Source organism: Haplochromis burtoni, unplaced genomic scaffold (assembly GCF_018398535.1).
Source record: "Haplochromis burtoni strain Fernald_Lab_line unplaced genomic scaffold, NCSU_Asbu1 Contig_68, whole genome shotgun sequence".
NCBI classification, from domain to species: Eukaryota; Metazoa; Chordata; class Actinopteri; order Cichliformes; family Cichlidae; genus Haplochromis; species Haplochromis burtoni.
The window spans coordinates 519,669-540,946 of NW_024582429.1; the positions used below are offsets into that span (position 1 = coordinate 519,669).

At 41.0% G+C, this 21,278-nt stretch overlaps 2 protein-coding genes across 2 annotated transcripts in view; one reads left to right on the plus strand and one right to left on the minus strand.

Moving 5' to 3' along the window:
• The window catches only part of LOC102289484 (myosin-4), a 14,112-nt gene extending 13,547 nt beyond the window's left edge, over window positions 1-565 (plus strand). Inside the window, exon 40 of the mRNA XM_042221490.1 lies at window positions 77-565. Within this exon, the coding sequence (XP_042077424.1) occupies window positions 77-97 (21 nt within the window). The 3' untranslated portion in view covers window positions 98-565. The remainder of the gene's footprint in view (window positions 1-76) is intronic.
• Window positions 557-21,064, minus strand: LOC102288653 (myosin heavy chain, fast skeletal muscle). Its single transcript, XM_005924180.2, has 40 exons — window positions 20,935-21,064; window positions 20,645-20,856; window positions 18,411-18,554; window positions 18,182-18,338; window positions 18,011-18,038; window positions 17,792-17,903; window positions 17,610-17,702; window positions 17,404-17,467; window positions 17,000-17,098; window positions 16,818-16,921; window positions 16,599-16,737; window positions 16,402-16,520; window positions 14,191-14,340; window positions 13,951-14,121; window positions 13,560-13,869; window positions 13,360-13,451; window positions 12,737-12,824; window positions 12,530-12,647; window positions 12,312-12,435; window positions 12,097-12,233; window positions 11,763-12,018; window positions 11,437-11,679; window positions 10,426-10,602; window positions 10,204-10,349; window positions 10,038-10,128; window positions 9,551-9,940; window positions 8,197-8,323; window positions 7,998-8,116; window positions 7,717-7,913; window positions 6,571-6,754; window positions 6,325-6,490; window positions 6,111-6,235; window positions 5,716-6,024; window positions 4,701-4,904; window positions 4,494-4,619; window positions 4,235-4,405; window positions 2,490-2,594; window positions 2,309-2,404; window positions 2,088-2,222; window positions 557-1,889 (listed from the first exon to the last, which is right to left on the minus strand). Exons 2-40 carry the CDS (start codon window positions 20,846-20,848, stop codon window positions 1,866-1,868), a joined length of 5,844 nt encoding a protein of 1,947 aa, XP_005924242.1. The 5' UTR covers window positions 20,849-20,856; window positions 20,935-21,064; the 3' UTR covers window positions 557-1,865.
• Window positions 21,065-21,278: the final 214 nt, after the last annotated feature.

Here is a 21,278-nt window from a genome sequence, read left to right on the forward strand (position 1 = left end):
TCGAATCAGCCAAAGCTAATGCACCTTAAACTCACTGTAATAAGCGCTAATGACTTCTTGTTCTTCTCATTTTCAGGTAAAAGATAGCGGGGAGTAGCGGCGATTAAACGGCATTAAGATGATATCGAAAGCTGAGTCTCTGAAACTCATTTGAGCTCATTTACAACGTATTCTTAATCAAACGTGTGTTTTTCTTCCATTTAAAGCCACTGTGGGTATAATTTATGTATGAAGAAAAGAAGACTTAATTCTCAGATAAAGAATTGGTGGAGAACAAAATCAGAAATAAAAAGATGAAGCGGTGCTCAGTTACAGAGCAGTACCGCCATGATAACGTTGATCTGGACGCTGTAAAACGAGCAGCTGATATTTTAATAACTGAAAAATAAAAATTCTGTCTTTGGCTTCCTCCCACAGTCCAAAGACACATTTAGTAAGGTTAGGTTAACAAATCTTCACGTCATACACACAGTGACTTTAAACCTTTAGCGAGGCAGTTATCTTCTGTATTTGCTTAAATGTATTTGTGTTGTGTTATTGAATGTGTGTTGCCTCAATTATAATAAAATCCTTAATCTTAAAAAAAAGTGTCCATTAATACAAATGGCTATTGATGCATATGGAATAAAAACTGAGACCTTGTGATTGAATGAGTCGGAGCAAACATGAGACAAAGTAGGTTTGATTTTAAAATTGTTTAATGCTGCTCTAAAACTGAAGACAGACAAAAGGTAAGACCAGAGAAGAAGAAGAAAAAGAGGCTGTCATTGGGACAAAAAGGAAAGACTAGACGTGCTGGAAGTTCTGGATACTAAACATTTAGATGTTCTGCTAAAACGAGCTGCTTGGTGCAGATTAGCATCATGCTGCTGAAATTCTACAGGATGCTATTTGTGTCAAAATAACAAAAAGTCAAATTTAGTTCAATATTTCTATTTCTGTTCAGAATTTTACAGAAACATTTATTGCATGTTATCATTTGCCATCCTGAGAGGTTATAAAATAACTTGTATATAAATTAAATCATTGCACTCTGGTTCACTTTTCTCACCAAAAATGATGAAACTGAAAAGTGACCCAGGAGCAAAATCTTGATCACTGATAGAAAGGTGGGAAAATTGTAACCAAATGCTTCATAAATGCATCTTCCAGCCTCCATTCTGCACACTTTCAATATTAATAGTTACTTACATGCATTTCAAAGACAAGAGCAAATGTGCGCACATCCAAGCAAACTCTATTTATGTGCTAGACCAAAGAAACGATATGTTCCTACAAAACCGGGAAACATCTGCGGACTAGTTTTTAATTCTTGTTTCTGATCTGCAGCTACTGGCAGAGAAAAAACGCTTTTGTGTAAATTTTTTAAGAATGAAATTGGTACATGGAGCAAAACAGCATCAACACCTTTCCCCCTTTTTTCTTTTATTTTGACACAAATTTATTATCCTAAATGTCTCTAAGTGGCATCTTATAAGCTTCAAATGTGTAAAGTTAGAAGTGTATAAGTGTTAGTGTTGATTTGTAATTACTGAAAACATCTGCTGACCTTTAGAAAACAGGAGACCAGCGTCTTATATTTTCATGCCAGCAATTAAATGAAGCGATGTTGATGTTATATAATCAATCCCACAGGTGTCCCCTTCAATTAAAGTCATCAACTTTGGAGCTGTGGTTGTGTGAGAAGTTATAAGTGTTAAATAAGCCGCTTAATTACTCTGAGACATAAATACTTTAAGCTAAAGCATCTAGAGAATTTATGCCACTCATTAAGCCGTGTTTAATTTAATAGGTGTTAACATGCTATGGTATTAATGTGAGAATCGATGAACTTTTATATATCTGCACTGGTGAAGTGCACTCTGTTACTCGCCCTGTCCCTCCTGGGCCTGGAAAACAAGCAAATTGATGCACAAAACAATAAATTTTTTAACCATTTATAAGAAAACACAAAGCTGTTACTTTCCAGAGTGCTTGCTTCTGTCATATTTCTGCCCTAAACCTAACATGGTGGGGAGTGTATGCCTGTTATTCTTTCAGAGGAACAGCTAAACACTCGTAGCTACAGTCTACATCGAATGCAGTACCTTCGAGCCTATTTCACGGCTCTTGGCTCTCATCTTGTTGGCCAGAGATTCGGCCATGTCAGCTCTCTCCTCGGCCTCCTCCAGCTCATGCTGAACCTTCCTGAATCTGGCCATGTGCACATTGGCCTGCTCCTCCTGGGGAACAATTGTTTTCAGTGTGATGGCGCTCTGACACTTCACTGTATCTCTGAATATATTTGTGCCGACAGTGATTCACTCACAGCTTCTTCAGCTTGTCGCTTGTAGGCTTTCATCTTGCTCTGGAGTTTGTCCACCAAATCCTGCAGCCGAATGTTGTTTTTCTTGTCTTCCTCGGACTGAAAACACAAGATGAACATCTCTTACAAACAGGAGAGATCCATTCTCATTTGCTTAACTGCTAAAAACACCAGCTAATTTTACCTGATAGGTTAACTCTTTGATTTTCCTCTCATATTTTCGGACTCCTTTGATGGCCTCAGTGGAACGTTTTTGCTCGGCTTCAAGCTCGTTCTCCAGCTCGCGGACCTGGAGACGTGAGGAAGTAGATTTTAATGTTACAGTGAGCTTTCAGTTTTCTGTAGGGCTTTGATTTAACTGAAAATGTGTAAAAATGTTTACAACCAACTTTAACAGCACAGTTTTCATGCTCAGTACACTCATGTGAAAACAAAAGTGTATCCTTTTTAAAGTCTGAGGTTTTCCATGTCAGGACATAAAAAATGTAAATGAATTAAATACAACCTCAGATGCACAGCAGCACGTGAAACTAACGAAAGCAAAGACGCAACGATTCACATGATTCAGCAGCTGTTTGACTCTCCTTCAGCAGCAACAACTTGGTCAGTCCCTCAATTTGCTGTGGAGGAATTTTAGCCCACTCTTCTTTAAAATGTTGCTTCAGTTCATTGAATTTTACAGCACTGGTTCATGCACCACTGTCTGAAGGTCCCATCACAGCAACTCGGTCAGGTTTAGGTCTGAACTGGGTCATTGCACCACTTTGATTCTTCAGCTGTTCTGTTGGAGATTTGCTGCTGCTGTGCTTGGACCATTGCCCTGTTTCATTAGGACAATGAACTCCTCTTTGTACCAGTGTGTTGACTCTAGAACACTTTGGTATAAAGAGGAGTTCATGATCACCTCAATGACTGCAAGGTGCCCAAATCAACAGCCTTCCACTCCCGTGCTAAAAGCTGCTATGGGGTGTTTGGTTTTGTGCACTATGGTCAAACGTCTCCATTTTAGTCTCACCGGTCCAAAGGACATTGTTCCAGAAGTCTTCTAGTTTGTTCAGCTGCATGTTTCCAAACCTAAACCACGCTGCCCTGCTCTTTTTAGACAGATGAGGGTTTCTCGTGGGAACCCTTCCAGACAAATACAGTCACAAACATTTAGCATGCTAACTGATGCCCATAGAGTTTGCAACGAAGCTCGTGGATTGCAAAGTCTGACTTTGGGGTAAATTTGTTGGGAAGGCCGGCAGCTCTGTCTTAAATGTTTTCCACGGGTGAATAATATTTTTCTTTGTAAAATTGTTTAGAAATGGCGTGATGACTCTTTTCAGACTCATGGGCACCAACGATTACTCCTCTAAAATCATTACTGATGTCTTTCCTCCTTGGAGCCTTGTTAACACATCTGAATCCTACAGACCAGCAAAATGCCAAAACTTCAGCTTCTACAGAGGTGCTTATTTTTTACTGATGATCAATGAATTAAGTACATTTGATTACCTGCACCTGGCTGCTACTTTCCCCCTTAACTCCCGTGGAAACAGTAAGGGCATATTTAGTTTTTTCACATACTGCTTCTGCATTTTGGATTATTTAATTAATTTTAAATAAATACAGACACAGTGCATTACATAATCTGTTCTTATTCATCTGTGGTTGTATTTGTCTCATTTTAAGACCTGCTAAGGACTTAGCGAAGATTATCTTACACTCTTTAGAATGAAAAAAGGGTTGTTAGACCACCTACTGTACCACAAACCTGTTTCAGTTTCATTTTTAAATGTGTTCTAAGAATACAAGTGGTTTGACATTTAGTAGTTTGCATATTTTATGCAGATTCTTATAAATTAACTTCTAATTAATTCTAAGAATAAAGCATATTAATGGAATTTTGTTCCCACTGTTAAAATGTAATTTCATAGCCATACACACCCTGGCCTCCAATTTCTGAAGCTGCTTCTTTCCACCCTTCATGGCCAAGTTTTCAGCCTCATCCAATCGGTGCTGAAGGTCTTTCACCGTCACCTCCAGGTTCTTCTTCATCCTCTCCAGGTGAGCGCTGGTGTCCTGCTCTTTTTTCAGCTCTTCCGCCATCATGGCAGCCTAGAGACACCGAACCATGAGCACATCACATCTTTATGATAATCAAACGTGTGATAACTCAAATAAAAGCCCTGTAGGAGCGTCATACATCAGTAATGGCTTTCTTAGCCTTCTCCTCGGCATTCCTGGCCTCTTGAACGGCTTCTTCTATTTCACAGTGAAGCTGAGTTACATCCGCCTCAAGCTTCTTCTTGGTGTTTAGAAGGCTTGTGTTCTGGAAAAGATAATTAAAAAAAGACTGTGACCTGTAAATCCCGCAGGTCAGAATGGGTTGTTGAACAGGTGAGCAGCCTACCTGAGAATGCAGAAGTCCCGCGCGCTCGCTGGCATCGATCAGTTCCTGTTCAGCCACTTTTCGACTGCGCTCCGTCTGCTCCACAGCAGCTCGAAGCTCTTCGATCTCGGCCTGCATCAAGGCCGTTCTGCGCTCCATCATGGCTACTTGTTCCTTCATATCCTCCTGTCCTCTCACAGATTCATCCAGGTGGATTTGGGCATCCTGGAAATGCATTCAGGTGAGCGTCCAGTTAATTTGTCTTTGCCCACCTGAGAGATCTCACTGACCAACACTTGTCTAACTTGAGCATCAGGTCACAATTTACAGGAACAGCTTGGTCATCAGCTTGGTTATAACTTAAGCTAATTTAGCTTCCTATTCGTATGAGGCAGGTTCCTATGTGAACTAAACTGATATTCAGGTTCGGTAACATAAACATTTAGTGGCAGCAGTCTTCCAGCTGGGTGTCTTTAAATCAGAAAAGCGATAACCAAAGGAGCTCGAGTAAAACATGTTAACATTGTATTTCATGTTAATCCGAGAAAGAATTATTTTGGGCTTTTGTCACTTTTATTAGGTTTTGTTTGTATTAAAAGGTGACAGAGAGAAAGGGTCTCGAATCGAATCTGGGTTTCTTCATTTGGCCTGCTTCACTGTTGAGCTAAAATTGTGCCCTGGTCTAATTTTTGGCTCTTCAAGCTTCAGCCACACAGGCCTAGAGACCCGTCGGCAACCTTCTGGAAACCTCCGGTTGCTAGGGAGAAATGTTCATTCTCAGACTGGTGAGTGGCTGCTTGAGGTGAAACTGGTTGCTAAGAGGATGCTGCAGCAAAAATGTCTGATTGCTGCGGCTACCTGTAGTTTGCATGGAACTTATATGCAAAGACTCTTGTTACTCCACTCTTATCTTCCAAACCTGTCTCTATTTTGCTTTTGCAAACACGCTTTCAGTATTTCAGCCAGTTCTTAAAGTTTTGCATGAAAAAAAAACCCCTTTTGTGAATGTTATAAAAGTATTAATGTGTGGTTGTACCTTGAGTTGCCCCTGAATGTTCCTCAGGTGTTTCTGAGCCTCGGCTGCCTGCCTGTTAGCATGGTTCAGCTGGATCTCCATCTCGTTCAGGTCTCCCTCCATCTTCTTCTTCACCCTCAGAACGTCGTTCCTGCTGCGGACCTCGGCGTCCAGAGTGGCCTGCATGGACTCCAACACTCTCTGATGGTTCCTCTTCATCTGGTCGATCTCCTCGTCTTTCTCCGCTGATTTCCGGTCGACTTCAGCCTTCATCTGGTTCAGCTCCATCTGTGCATGCAGGATCTTCGACTCCTCCTGCTCCAGGGAAGCCTTAAAAACATTTCGGTTGCATTTCACACTGTAATGGTAAGAATGCAGTATTTTTCTGATTTTCCTCACTTCCTTTTGAGTTATACCTCAGCTTCTTCCAGTGCAGCCTGCATGTCATATTTCTCCGTTTCCACCTGCTTCTTGAATTTGTCGAGCTCGTGAATCGTCTTTCCGCTCTCCCCAAGTTGTTCTGTTAAGTCTGAGATCTCCTCTATGTGTTGGAAAATCAGAATTGCAAGAAATTTCCAAAAAACTCTTTTAAAGTTGCTGATCCACACAAAACATTCTGATCTGACTCACGCTGCAGGTTTTTATTCTCCCTCTTCACCGTCTCCAGATGATCCAAAGCTTCCTCATATGAGTTCTTCAGTTTGAAGAGCTCGGTGCTCAGAGATCGACTCTCTTTCTGAGTTCCCTCGAGCTCAGCCTGAGACTCCTCGTACTTCTGCTTCCACTCAGTCAGAATCTGAGCTCAGGGAGACATTCGCTGGTCAGAATTAATGCTGTAATATGTGTGTGATAATTAATATAATAAATACATAATACCTTGTCAAAGTTTCTCTGCTTCTTGTCTAGTGTAGCAGCTAAGCTGTTGGATCGTTCCACATCCACCATCAGGTCCTCCATTTCATTCTGAAGCCGTTGTTTAGTTTTCTCCAGAGAGGCGCACTTTGAGTTCACCGCCTCGATTTGTTCTTCAGCCTCTTGCAGACGCTGGGCAAGCTTTTTCCTGACAGAAGTAAAACCGCTTGTTTCAAATCAAAAAGTCTTAGTGTTTCTTTTGTGTGTTGTGTTGTGTTTTAGGACACATTTTTTTCAGCCTTTATTTAACAAGGAAGCAAACTACTGGAGATTATGAATGTCATCTGTGAGAGGGCATATCACAAGGTTAGGCAGCATTAACTAAGAAACCAAAGCTCCCAGAGAAACTCCGGGTTCAAATCCAGGACCCTCCTCTGTGAAGATAAAGATGGCGAGAGGCCATCCAGCCATGAGCACGGTATAATTCTTCCTCAGCACTTTTAACACCTCCATGCTTTTGTCTCATGTAGACTAGACTCACTAACTTTACTGCAACCAATCAAATATTAGCAGCTGTTCCAAAATGCTGCAGCCCAGACTTTACCTTAAAGCTCCAGTTTTAGTCTCACTCACTTCTCACCTTTGTATTAAAATAGGTTTTCTTCTTTTTCTTTTAACCATTTTTTAATCTTCCTAATCCTTTACCTCAAGTGAAGGAGCGACGTCAAATATTAATCCTAGCCTCATATTTCTACAGGAATTGGCCCATCGGCTTGGTGAGGATAATGGAAGGTTTTATGGGGTCATGTGTGATTTTTTAACATTTTGATTTTATTGTAATTTTCCATTTCTAATTGTAATAATTTACAGTGAAACACATCTAACAGGTCTTTCAGCCTTTTCCCTGAAAAATGATTGAAAACCACAATTAATCACATGAGAACATTTTAGAAAACCTGTCATGGATGGAGGAAACGTTACAGTTTTTTCCTTTCTTGTTAATGATGATGTGGAAAATTAAGCGTTGTGCTTTGTTGGAAACAAAAATAAATTATGAATACCGTAGTAATGTGCATTTACTTGTTTACTCATTATTATATCAAAGTGCTTAAAACTGAGCGATATTTAGTCAAAGCCTGATGCACTGATCCGTTCTCGTTGTTTAATTACTTTGCCTCCTCGAGCTCTTCGGTGCGTTGGATGGCATCAGTCTCATATTTGTTCCTCCAGAGGGCCACCTCCGAGTTTGCCTTAGACAAACAGCGCTGCAGCTCGGCTTTGGCCTCCTGCTCCTCCTCGTACTGCTCCCGAAGGAGATCGCAGTCGTGACGAGCTGACTGCAGACTGTGAGCCAGGGCGTTTTTTGCCTGCAGAGGAACACATCAATATGAAACACCGTGCGTGAAAAGAGTAAAGTAAACCAGCTGTTTGCAGGTGTGGGCGCTGATTACCTTCGTTTCCTCCTCTATCATTCGTTTCAACTCATCAATCTGTGTTGTGAATCCCTGTTTGCCTCTTGTCAGTTGGGAGATGAGACTTTCTCTCTCTTCCATTTGTCGGGATAATTCGGCTACAGCAGCCAAAGGAGAGAAGAACACTTTTTAATTAAGGCTCTGTCATTTTATCGACTCCAATAAAAGGAGGAATTACCGTTCTCAGTCTGAAAGCGGGCTCTCTGATTGCTAAGGTCAGAGATTTGCCGCATGTTTTCATCGTTTTTAGTTTTCAGCTCCATGAGTTGATCTTCGAGTGAGCGACACATCTTCTCCAGGTTGACCTGTGAGAATATAAATGAACACAAATGAGATATTCAAGCTGTTAAAACTGTTCCTCTTGTCACACTAAAACTAATTAAGATGGACTTATAGTGTGTGTTTTATTATTTTCTTCTTATATATTCTTAAAAGCACAGTTTTAACTCAAGGTCAGGCTTCAGGGTGCCCTAAATGTTCTGTTTCTGTTTTTCTACTTTTCTTCTCTATCCGGTCGTTAAGCCTGACGTCACTAGCCGTGTCTGGGCCTAAACTCCGCTGCAGGTCCATATATCAAACGATCACTGTGGCATTACTGGGAGTTGAAAAACTGTCTAAAGTCTTTCATCTTTAATAAAATGATCAGTGTTCTGCTCTACCAGGTGTAACAATTGAGTTTAACATCCAGGCATCCATGAAAACGGAATTTATGACATTTAACGGAGTTAGAAGTTAGCAGGAAGTTAGCTTGCTAGCTTCTATCTAAATACAATATAGCATGTCCTGACTGCGGGGTTTGGAAACAAATTAAAATGTACAGCTCTGTTATCACTTCCAACATAAATGAAGACAGAAAACTAAACAGCAGTGACGTTTGTAGGGTTACTGAAGTTGGGCTAGCTGGTATATAATGATGTGCTACGTGACCGCTAGCGACACAGCTATGTTAGCATAATATAAACAAGCTAACTTTTTTTCCACTCGATAAAAGTTAACGTGAGTGTTCTCGGTGGTCAGGAACAAATGTAATCGCATGGCAGGATGCTGTAAAAGGACCAAACTTCAGCCAGGAGAACAACTGAGATAATCCATCCACAATACGAGGTTAGTCATTCATATACTGCTGCATGGGCTGGGCTGTAGTTACATCCTAAGGTTTTAAAAACTGAGCTTAAATAAATGATTAGCAGTAATAAAAGCCAAGGGAGGTCAACAGTGATCACTGACTGTTTTAGGAGCTTTTTGAGATTAAATAGAAGAAAATACATAACATTAAACATGTTAACAACACAAAAGCCATATTAAACGCAGACTACTTTAGGCCCGGAAGTAGGATTCGTCACATCATCACTTAACGACCGGATATGATGTTGACGAGACTGAATATACCTAACATGATATTCTCAGAAGTTCCACCCGCCTGCCATGATTGAAGCATAAGAATAAGGCGAATAAGCAAAATATCCTCAAAACTGTGGCTGAACTACTTGAGCAAAGCCTAAGGATGAAAAAGTGGAGTTCCGCAACATCACCTTTGCTTTTGCAACAGTTTCCATATTGCTGGCCAGATCATCAATCTCCATCTTCAGTTCACTCTTCTCCTTCTCCAGCTTCTGCTTGATTCGTTGGAGGTTGTCGATCTGCTCACCCAGCTCAGCCATGCTGTCTGCCTGCTTTTTGCGTAAAGCCGCCGTCGTGGCCTCATGGTGCAGCGTGGACTCCTCCAGGTCGCGCCGCAGTTTGAGGAACTCAGCCTCGTGCTTCTTGTTCATCTCGATCTGGGCGGCGGTAGCTCCTCCGGCCTCCTCCAGCCTCTCGCTGATCTCATCGAGCTCCCTGGCGAGGTCAGACCTCTGCTTCTCGATCTTGGCTCGGACCGCCCGCTCGGCCTCAACTTCTTCCTCCAATTCTTCAATGCGAGCCTGAAAGCAGAAAAACACAACACACGATATCACCGAGACTTAAACAGGTCATTTCTAACAGTGTTATTAATTTATGGTCCAACTCTGAACTTCATACATGGAGCTCCTTGATTTTCTTCTGGAGCTGGTTGTTTATAGCTTGCTCGTCCGAAATTTTGCTGAGCAGCTGGCTGTTTTCAAATTCCTTTCTGTGAAGATAAGAAGATATGAAGTATTTAATCAGTTCATTTCCACTTGAACACAAAACCACTGCAAAAGCTTACTTCTTAATTTTCTCCTCAGCTTGTTGTTTGTCATTTTCCAGGTCCATGAGGGATTCCTGCGTCAGCTTCAGATCCCCCTCGAGCTTCCGTTTAGCTCTTTCCAGGTCCATGCGGATCTTCTTTTCTTGCTCCAGTGAACCTTCAAGCTTTACAAGCAAATCGCACAAAGTTAATTGAGATATTTAGCGACACCAGGGTCTGAAAGTAGTCACACCAGCTCACGTCATCCACTTGCTGCTCCAGCTTAGACTTGGCTTTGGTCAGAGTGTTGACTTTGTCCTCCTCTGCTTGAAGGTCATCCAGTGTTTGCTGATGAGCCTCTTGGAGAGCTTTCTTCTCCTTGTTGAGTTTGGTCATGTTTTCATCCTGACCAGCCAGCTCCTCCATCAGGTTTTTAACCTGCAATAGGTCATAGGTCACCGCTATGAACATCAGAGTACAAACAGAAAATAATCCTAGAGCACACAATGAGTGAGTCCTCCTAGACTGAAACAGTAGATGGATTTTTGTCACATGACTTTGTTAATAGAGCACTAATAGAGGGTGAAGGACGGGCATTAACTTCTTGGTCTAAAACACTGCATACATTTAAATGGCCACCAGGGGGCAATATCTGTGAAACTACACTTCAGCTCTGTACTTTCCTGATGACTTCCTGTGTTCAGTCTTGCACTTTGAGTTATATTGAATAAAAGTCAAATATATAACATTTGTCGCAGTGGTCCTTTGATGAATAAAGGTAAATATGTCTCACTAAACTAAAGTTATGTCTCTGTTCCCATTTTGCCGCTTTGGACTGAATCCGGGCTTCAGATTAGATCTAAGATGTTCACGAGGTTGTGAGACTTGCTGGTAGAAGATCTTGGGACCTAAAAAGCAGCTGTAAACATGCGAACATTATCATTTAGCTCTTAGCAATCGTGGTGTCTAAGTGCATAGAGCTGCGACAAGGCAGCCCCTTGTTGTTTTTGGTAATCTTGATCTATATAAAAGCAGAAAAGGCAAGGTGAAAAGCATTTTACTGATACCACTCATGTATTTGTGCAGATTGTGCAAAATAAATCCACCAACTTGACGGTGTTTCTACATGAACTGCCATTAAGTTTGATCAGGTTTTCATATTTCATGTGAAAGTGTTCGACATCAAAAATGACAACGCTTTATGTAGAACAATTCACAGAAGATTTTTCCTCCCTATCACCAAAACTAAAACGTCCATTAAAAATCACAAACCTTGTTTTCCGTAGCATGTTTCTCCTTCTCAACTTTAGCCAGCGTGAGCTCCAGGTCATCGATGTCTTTTTTAAGCTCAGAAGATTCGTCTTCGAGCTTCCGCTTCTTGGCGGTCAACTCTGCGTTCATCTCCTCTTCGTCCTCCAGCCTCTCCGACACCTCTTTGAGTTTGGCCTCCAGTTGAATTTTGCTTTTGATCAAACCTTCGCATCTCTCCTCTGCATCACAAAGATTTTCAGAGTCCTGAGAAAATGAAATGATATACCAGCATTAAAAACGAGTGCGTGAACTCTGATTTGACTGACTGGATGTTATTTGACACTTACAGCTTGTACTTGCAGGAGGAGGTTATTTTTCTCCTGCAACAGAGAAACCATTTTCTCTTCGAGCTCCTTTCTCTTGGCCTCTGACTTTGCCAGATCGTCTTTACACTTGATGAAGTCTTCTTTCATTGTTGCCATCTCCTTTTCAGTTGCTGCGCTTTTTAGAAGTGGCTTTATTTTAAAGAACAGCTTCATCCATGGCCAGTGTTTGACATTCATGAACGAGCGCAGGTTATACTGGAGAATCCAGATGCAGTCTCTGAAAAACATACAGTTTTTATTCCCTGCAGTGGTTGTTTTTTAGGATTACTGAGGAGTATTTGTAATGATGGGCCACCTTTGTGCGATTAAATTGTTGAATTCTTTTCTCATCAGATAGCCACGACACAGAGCTTGAGTCTGGGTCACAAGAGAGGCCAGCTTTTCATCTCGCAGCTCCTCTAGAGTGCCGAGTAAGCCAGCTTTAAAGAATACCTGCAAACATTATGGCGTATGAACAGATCAGTTTGTACCTAAAAGCTTTTAGAACTTCACAGCACTCTGGACAAATACCTTTGTGGTACCAAACCGGTACTGTGTGTGGTCAATGTCAATCGAACCAAGAAGCTTCTCAGAAGCCTTCTTTCCATCGATGAACTGTCCCTCTGGGATGGCACTGGCATTCAGGATTCTGTATCTGTTGGATGTGGATAAATGGGAGCAATCATAAACACTAATGATTTAGTTAAATGCTCATTATTAGCTGTTTTTGAATTGTAATCAGTGCCAACCGCTGCTTAAAATCGGCATAAAGGATCCTGCTGGGGAATCCTTTCCTGCAGATCCTGATGCCCTCCAGCACACCGTTACAGCGCAGCTGGTGAATGACCAAGTGGTTGTCCATTACACCTGCAGTGAAGTTGACACAACAGATTATAATAATCAGGTAATAATTTGCATTATTTTTGTCTTAAATAAGTGTTTTCTTTCATGTGTACCTGGTTTTTTAATCTCATTTGGAATCAAGCATCTGACAAAGTGAGGATGTGTGCTCCTCAAGTTGGTCATTAGCTTTCCGAGATTTTCCTGCAGAAGAACAATTACCAGATCTCTGAGGTTATCACACATTTAGAATAAAGGTGCAAATAATCCAAAATCAGTTCAGTTCAGCATTCACACCAGGCACACATAATTTGGAAAATGAGACTATCAAAAGGAATCGCGGACTCGTCCTCTTGGGAAATGAGGTCAAATTTAAAGGTCCTTGACATCCAAAAAGAGACTCTATAAAACTTGTCAAAAAGCCAACATTTGTCAAGTGGAGTGATGTCAGCGACCTGACCTGAACATGAATCTTTTTGAGCAGATTTGATCAATGAGCAGTTTTTATGTTTTGGTTTTACTGAAAACAAGAGTTAGGGATATCCCATCCATTAGACCAACAACTTAAAAAACAACAACCGAAGTAAACACGAGGAGGCTTTGCCACGATTATGGACACAAATTTCTCTAAGACCAACCCAACAAGTCATTAGTATTCAATTTGTGTTGCTTACTGGAGGATCACCACCCCTAAAAATCAAAACAGTGAAAGTTAACTTTCCACAGATCACTTCTGTACCCTGAAAACAGCAGACACTGTCTGAAATGAGCCTCCCTTCTTCTTTCCTCCCTTCTTTCCACCTTTGCCTCCTCCAGCATCACCACCTGATTCTGCAAAGAAGGAACAGAAATATTAGTTTGCATGTCTAAGGTTTGAAGCTCCCACTGATTTTCAGATTCAGGAAGTTTATTTCTGTGTGTGAAGCAGATATAATGCACCTGCTTCTGCACTGGAAAAAGAGGCATACAAGTACGACAACAGTTTCATTGATGACTTCTGGTACAGCTGCACCACCGACTCGTTCAGTGGGTCTTTGTTCTTCTCCAACCAGCCGCTAATGTTGTAATCCACGGAGCCGGCATAGTGCACCAAGGAAAAGTGCGCCTCAGGTTTGCCTTTGACAACCTTTGGTTTCTGGAAAGCACTTGTTTTGCCAAGATGCTGGTCAAAGAGTTTGTTCTTAAAAGAAGCATCTGAGGCCTTGGGGAACATGCACTCCTCTTCAAGAATAGAGAAGATGCCCATTGGCTGTTGAATACATAATGGAAACACATGAGATACGGTACCAAAATGAGATCTGATGCATTTATATCAGAATGTTTATCCCACCTTTTCAATGAGCTCAATGCAGGCTGCCAGGTCCATACCAAAGTCAATAAACTCCCAGTCGATCCCCTCCTTTTTGTATTCTTCTTGTTCCAGCACGAACATGTGATGGTTGAAATACTGTTGCAGCTTCTCGTTGGTGAAGTTAATGCAGAGTTGCTCCATGCTGTTGAACTACAACAAGAACCCAGAATTCAACAAATAGGAAAGAGAGTATATTTGACTGCGAGAGTCGAAACTTACATCAAATATCTCAAATCCAGCGATGTCCAACACACCGATGAAGAACTGCCTTGGCTGCTTTGTGTCCAACATCTCATTGATCCGAATGACCATCCATAAGAACATCTTCTCATAAACAGATTTGGCCAGAGCACTGACTGCATTGGCGACCTTTTTAGTGATACAAAGTAGGTGAGAAAATACTGTGTGGGAAAAACAAAAAATACAATTACAGATAGCTAAAGGCTGTAAAGGAAAGTATACCAAGGTAATCTGGGCTTCTTGCACTTTGTCCAGTCTATAATAATGTTCAGGCTAGTGAGCCAGTTCATTAAGGGGACACTGACATCAGTGCAGGGTGATTTTGTACACTAAAAAAATGAAACATCACTATTGTTGGTTTTGAGGAATCCTCTTGTACTCCTAACTCATAATAAACCCACTAGATTAGTGTTAGTATTAATTTGACCCGACTCAATGAAAATCAGTTGAGTTAACCTGCAAAAATACAATATTTCACTGAAATAACACAAACAACTTAAGTAAACCCAAACTGTTTCCTTAACACATTTGTGTGGAACCACTTTTTAAAATAAATCCCCCCCAATTTTTTTGAGTGTAGTTTTTGCCAGATGATACATTTTTATTTGTCTGCTAATTACACAAGGACATAGTCCAAGAGCTGTAAGCTAAGTCACACTAGAGGAAACCAAATAGGTGGGCAACCTCCTGTTGACTAGGAAAAATCAGTAGTTGCCCAGTGACTGTATTGGTGAAGGTTTGGAAATGATTGACAAATTCATAAAAGCAGATAGACTGGCAAATGTTTCGATCAGTCTGAGTCAGCGTGCACCAATGAGTGCAACTCGTCTTCAATGTGTCTCTTAAAAGCAATATTGGACCAACTGACTGTATTATGGTTATATATGGTTATGCATCTGTCCTGCAGCAACTGTGTCACTGTGCATGGAAGAGTTTCTGTTTCAGGACTATGGTGTTCTGGCTTGACTATAAATAATAGTTTATGTGTATGTAGACAACAACAGATTTGATATTTTTGCACATTTATCATAGTTAATTATCAAATTACCATAAACAGCTTGCATTAAAATTACAAGCTGATATTCAATCACACACTGATTTGTCTTACTGCCATTTTAGATTCATTATACAAGGTTGCAATAATTTTGTGCAGCAGTCTCCAGCCACCGTTTAGCATAACTGTATGACTGGGGAGAACATTACACTAACATCACTTTATGACATTTTAATACATGGCAATGACATCATTGTGGCTGGACTTTAAAGGAATTGTTCATATGGTCTGAAAGAAGCTTATTTTGAGTTCCTTTATAAGGACTCAGTCTTTGACAGGTGCTGATTGACTTAAATGTCAGACTTGGAAAGCAGTTCTGCTCGAGCAAAGACCAATTCATGTTGTTTTTGATGGGGCTTTGAGACTTTTAGTAAATTGGCATCCAACTGCAGTCCATCTCACCTGCGCTGCTCTTCTTTTCTTGCTATTTTGCATGTATATAGAAAGGTGCCCAAGCAAACAAATGCAGGAAGATTATGCCTACAAAAAAGCTGTATTCTGTCTAAGCCCTTGAATCCGCATTATGTATTTCTTACACAGAGAAATGTGAGTCCTTGACAGTCTAGTTAGTACAACTGTTGCAATCATTAGTTGCTATTTATCTTAGACTGGAAAATGTTATCAGTATTTTTAATTCCACCTGGGGGCCTAACAAGTGAGGCAGACAACTCTATCTGCCAAAACAAATGTAAAATCCAAAGAGATTTTATTAAGCTCTGAAGCTTATCCCTGATTCAGCAAAGTAGTGGAAATGAACTTCACAGGGATGATCAAACTCCGAATCTCCCTGATTAGGTGGAATAATGGGAACCAGTGAACATGTTACCAGCACCTAACAGGATTCATCACATTAAAGTCCATTAGAAATCTTTGTACTGTGATCTTTGCATACTTTTCATTTTCTATTTTATTTTTGTCATTGTGTTTTATCTTGGAGTCCTTGGAGATGACAGTTCTTATGAAACATTCATGCCCTTCACACAGATCTGACTCTGATCACAGGATTTGTTTTCCAGCTGATGTGAGGAGGATAGCGACGACACTTCTCTTTGCATCATTCCCTCCCCTCTGGTGCAGTAATTTAAACTATCAGTCCAAGCTATCACGCTTTAAGAGTCTTTATGCTGTTACTGTACCTGAGGGACTGTCTGACCTTTGGTGACATATTCATTCCCCACCTTCACTCTGGGGTAGCAGAGTCCTTTCAGCAGGTCGGCAGAGTTCAGCCCCATGAGGAAGGCGACTTTGTCTGCCACTGAGAGACAAAAGGACTTCTTTGACATAAAGACATTCATGGTGTGTTTATTGATAATGAAAAGGCAGAAGGACTCACCCTCAGTGCCATCGGGCTCGGCCTGCTCCTCACGCTGCTTCTGCTTGAACTTCATGTTCCCATAATGGATCACAGCGCCAGTCAGTTTGTAGATGGAGACTTTTTCTTCACTGCTGAAGCCCAGGATGTCAATGGCAGTCTGTGAAACATGACAAATAATGAGCTAAAGTTAAAATTTGTATGTCATTGCAAATGATTAGAACTGCAGAGCTGACTCACGTCCGTGGCCACCAGCTCTTCTATGTCATTGATGCTGGCCACAGAAATCTGCCCCTGACTGATCATGGGGAAGTCATACGGGTTTGTTGTTATGAGGAGCATTTCTGAGGAGAAACAGAACATTTCTTATAAAAATGTCTTAAAGTTAAATCATGCTTTAAGACCTAATATGCTCACATTACCTATAAGCTCTGGCTTGTGCCCGGTCAGTATCTGATAGAAGATGTGGTAGCTCCTCTCTTCAGACAACTGGAAAGTCACTCTTGACTTTTCCAGCAGATCTACATGGTTTTACAGGAAATAATTAACAATCCTGACCATCTAATACATGTTGTTTAGATAGCATGTACATATGTTTGCAACTCATTTAACTGTTCCTCAAATTAAATCTTTTTTTTTGCTGTTTTTGCTTTGTTTTATTATATTTTGACTTCTTTAAACGACCTTAAGTCATTGTAAACCCATGCAGGTTTTTATGTTTTTGTCTATTGTGTTACACACATTGAGATTGCATGTAATTAAATGTGCTATATAAATAAAATTGCCATTATATGAGGATGACTCAATTACGTAAAAGCAAACTTACAAGTTTCTATATCAGCAGAAGACAGCTTTCCTGTAGTTCCGAAGTGAATTCTGATAAATTTGCCCTGTAAAAACATAAAGTCTGTGAAAACCCTCAAAGAAAACATAATACAAATGTCATCCATTGGATTTATACCCACCAAAACCCACCAAACAATTAAATTACACATCTTTCACTATTTGGTTTTCGCTGATTTAAAAACGTACAAATCTTGAGGAGTTATCGTTCCTCACAGTCTTGGCATTCCCAAAGGCTTCCAGCAGGGGATTCGCTGAAATGATTTGATCTTCCAGCGTCCCCTGAAAAACAAGACCAGCACCATGTTTGGGATTTGGTATTAAATCCAGGCTTCGGATCATGAGCTGGATTCTTGCCTTACTATCAGTACCTGGATTTTTCCAGCAGAGTGATCCTTCTTGTCACCACCGGACACTGCGATTGTCGCAAAGTACTGGATGACACGCTTGGTGTTGACGGTCTTTCCTGCACCAGATTCTCCACTGTGAAGACAGAATAATACAATACTTGAAGTCGGTCAATAAAAGCGCTTCATTTTGTAATGTTTTGGAATATGAGGCTCGTTTTTAGCTTCCATGCTCAGACTCACGTAATCAGGACAGACTGGTTCTCACGATCTGTTGGGGAGAACATAAATATAGTACAAAATAAATAAATATAGTTGTACTTCAGTACAAATTTGTACAAAACAGCCATGTGAACTGCTGGTTTGTCTTTAATAATCTTCTAAAAGCTCACAGAAAGCCTTTCTCTTTCTCACCTGTAAGCATATTTTGATATGCATTATCAGAAACAGAGAAAATGTGTGGCGGGGCCTCCATGCGCTTTTTCCCCCTGTAGGCTGCCACCACCTGTGGGTCATAAACTGGCAGCCACTTGTAAGGGTTCACAGTGACACAGAAGAGCCCAGAGTAGGTCTGCAGAGGAGAATATAAGTGGGACAAATCAGCGAGTCATATAGAGAGACGAGAATGTCGTTTATTACTTACATAAATCATCCACGCCGCATAACGATCTTTGAGGTTAAACAGCACAGAGGGCTCATTGAGGTGCGTCATCATGGCCATGTCCTCGATCTTGTCGTACTTTGGAGGATTCATGGGAAGACAATCTTCGTCCTTAACTGTTACAATCTGTAAGAGTGGATGGAGAAGAGAAAAGGAAAGAGGAATGATGAGATTCAGCACAATATAAAACTCAAAGAATCAGAAAAGCAAAATATTTTATTTTATTTTATTAGCTGCTACTGAGCTGGGCTTCGTTTGCTTCTGTTGTAGTTGTGTTTTGATTGTATGTGATTAAATCTGAAAAATAGCCAAAGTTATTCTTGTGCTATTAGTCTGTGAGGTTCATTATGTTCTAATTTTTAACAAATGATATCTGTCAGTGGGCACACGTGGCATAAACTACCTCAGCCTGGTGTGTTTATGCTCTGACACAGTGGAAAAACCACCCAAAGGAGACGGCTAAATCATTTGCTAAATGTGATTAAATTTGGTATCATGTGAGAAAAAACTTCAAAGAAAAAGATTCTCTTATAACCTGGAAGAGCAGAAGAGCATTTCTGCTTTAAGTTTATCATCTAAATGCGCATGTTTTCCTTTTCACTCTGAACAGGAGATTATTTCTTTAAATATCTGCAGCTGAGAAGTTTTGCAGAAGCACAAAATGAACTCGGAAGACCTCGTTTTGTGTTTGCAAAGACAACAAAGGACAGTTCAAACTAAAATGTCAGCAGAGGAAATCAGACGGCGATGGTTGCAGAAAGATGAAAACATTTTTAAAGAAGATCTAACAAAACTGAAACTTTTTTCTATCTGCTTTGTATCCAGAAGGACACAGCATAAAAATTAGCAAACATTAAGGAACCTTCACTGTTTTTTAAAAAAGATTATGACACTATTTTGGGGAAAATGCTCATAGACAAAATGTTACACAGTGGATAAGACAAATAATTTCAAACTCTCCTCTAAAAAATGACATTTTTTTAGCTTTACGTATATGTATGTTTATGTAGTAGATGTATACATATTGCCACATTTGGATTTACGTGATGCTGGTTTGTTCATCTTTGACCTTAACCTTTTTCAGAATTGGACTAAGTGGTACTGACCTTTGGGAACCTCCTCACTCCAACCCTTTCGCTACCCTCACCCCTCCATCTTTGTTCTATCTCAAGAAGTTTTGACCTTTCTTTACTATTGTCTCCCTCCTTCCCCTGCAGGAGTGATGGAGGGAGATGAGGATGCGTGATACACTGAATGCATTACCAACCTTTATCCGTGCAACCTTTTCTCTCCTCTGTTATTTCTTTTCCTTCTTCTCTCTTTCTCTCTCCTCTAACTGCTTTGGTGAAGCATCACATGGTGCAGAAGGCTTGAAAAGTGTCATGCACGCTGGCCGTGCATTGACTTTGTCTTTGTGCTCCAAAACAAATTGTCTGACGGACTGTTGGGAGGGTCATTGACATAACTTCAGTGACCCTTCCTGAGACAGGAAGAGACTGAACAGGCTGATCTGGAGGGCCAGCTCTGTTCTAGGATGCCCTCTGGACCCAGTGGAGGTGGTGAGTGACAGGAGAATGGTGGCTACGCTGTCATCCTTGTTGGACAACATCTCCCACCCCATGCAGGAGACTCTGACAGCACTGAGCAGCTCCTTTAGTGGCAGCTGCAGCAACCACAATGTGGGACGGAGAGATTTTGGAGGTCTTTCCTTCTAACTTCTGTCAGACGCCACAATAAAGACTTTGCAGATGACCACACATGAGCACAGACACACACACACACACATCCAATACACCATGGTAGCCATCGCCTAGTCTCGCTGATGTGCAATATTACCGAGTGCAATTTTTCTGATACAACATAGTATTTTATTCTGTTTTGTGCAGTATGTTATTCTATTTAATCTCATTCTATTCTATAGATTCTTAATTTTTGCTGCTCTTAACTTTGTACTCTCCACTTTCTGCCGTGACCAAAAAAATTCCCACAAGTGGAACTAATAAAGGTTTATCTTATCTTAAAACCCTAACCCTGGCCCTGGACAACCAGACTATGTCATTTCTCTTCTTACTCAGTTGTTCTCCAAAGTCTTGGCAATCAGGAAACAAGGAAAACAGTATTTATAGCTGACACACAAAGACTAATTTTGGCCTTTTCCTTCATGGATTAAGGTTAGAGTTGCCACCTACGACGACGCCGCGTGCACAAATATTCACCTCATCAGCTTCGGTCTTCACGGTGACTTGGCCACCTTCTCTGCTCTGGACGACACCTTTGATGTACAGCTCCTTGGGTTCGGGCACGAAGCAGGCTGTTCTGGCATCAAACGGACGGTTCTGAGCCTCAATTCGCTCTTTCTCAGGTTTCCGGAGATAGATAGCTGCCGGCCCATACTGGGCCATCTCAGCATCGGTGCTCATGATGATATCTGAATTTTTAAAAGAAAAAAGGAACGTCAGGAAATTAAAAACAGTTTGCGAGAGAATGACTGTATTTTCTCACCCACCAGGTATCTAGACCCAGTTCAGTTAAAAATGACAGGGCAACAAGTGATTAAAAAAACAAATGCAGTCCTGAGTCAGCACTGTTGACAGGGACCAGAAGAGTAGATGGATGGTTCCAGCAGGAGGTTGAAACTCCTTTTATCGAGATGCTGCTGAAGCAAACCGGATGCTCCAAACTTGGCAATGTCACTCTGTCCAAATGTCAATCTCTCTGCATTATCGATCTCTGCTTGACACATAAATATGGCACAGGATCTCGCTGTGGTAATAAGAACATGTCAGCAGCAGCAGGTGACGATCCTCAAGAACTATTTTTACATGCCTTCCATACTGTCGAGACCTGTCT

Coding starts and splice junctions, on each gene's coding strand:
- LOC102288653 (XM_005924180.2), bottom strand. CDS start 20,848: ATGAGCACCGATGCTGAGATGGCCCAGTATGGGCCGGCAGCTATCTAT. Junction 17,703..17,791: donor ACTCTGCTGGAAAAATCCAG/GTACTGATAGTA, acceptor CTTGTTTTTCAG/GGGACGCTGGAAGATCAAAT. Junction 10,603..11,436: donor AACATGCTACGGAAAACAAG/GTTTGTGATTTT, acceptor GACCTATTGCAG/GTTAAAAACCTGATGGAGGA.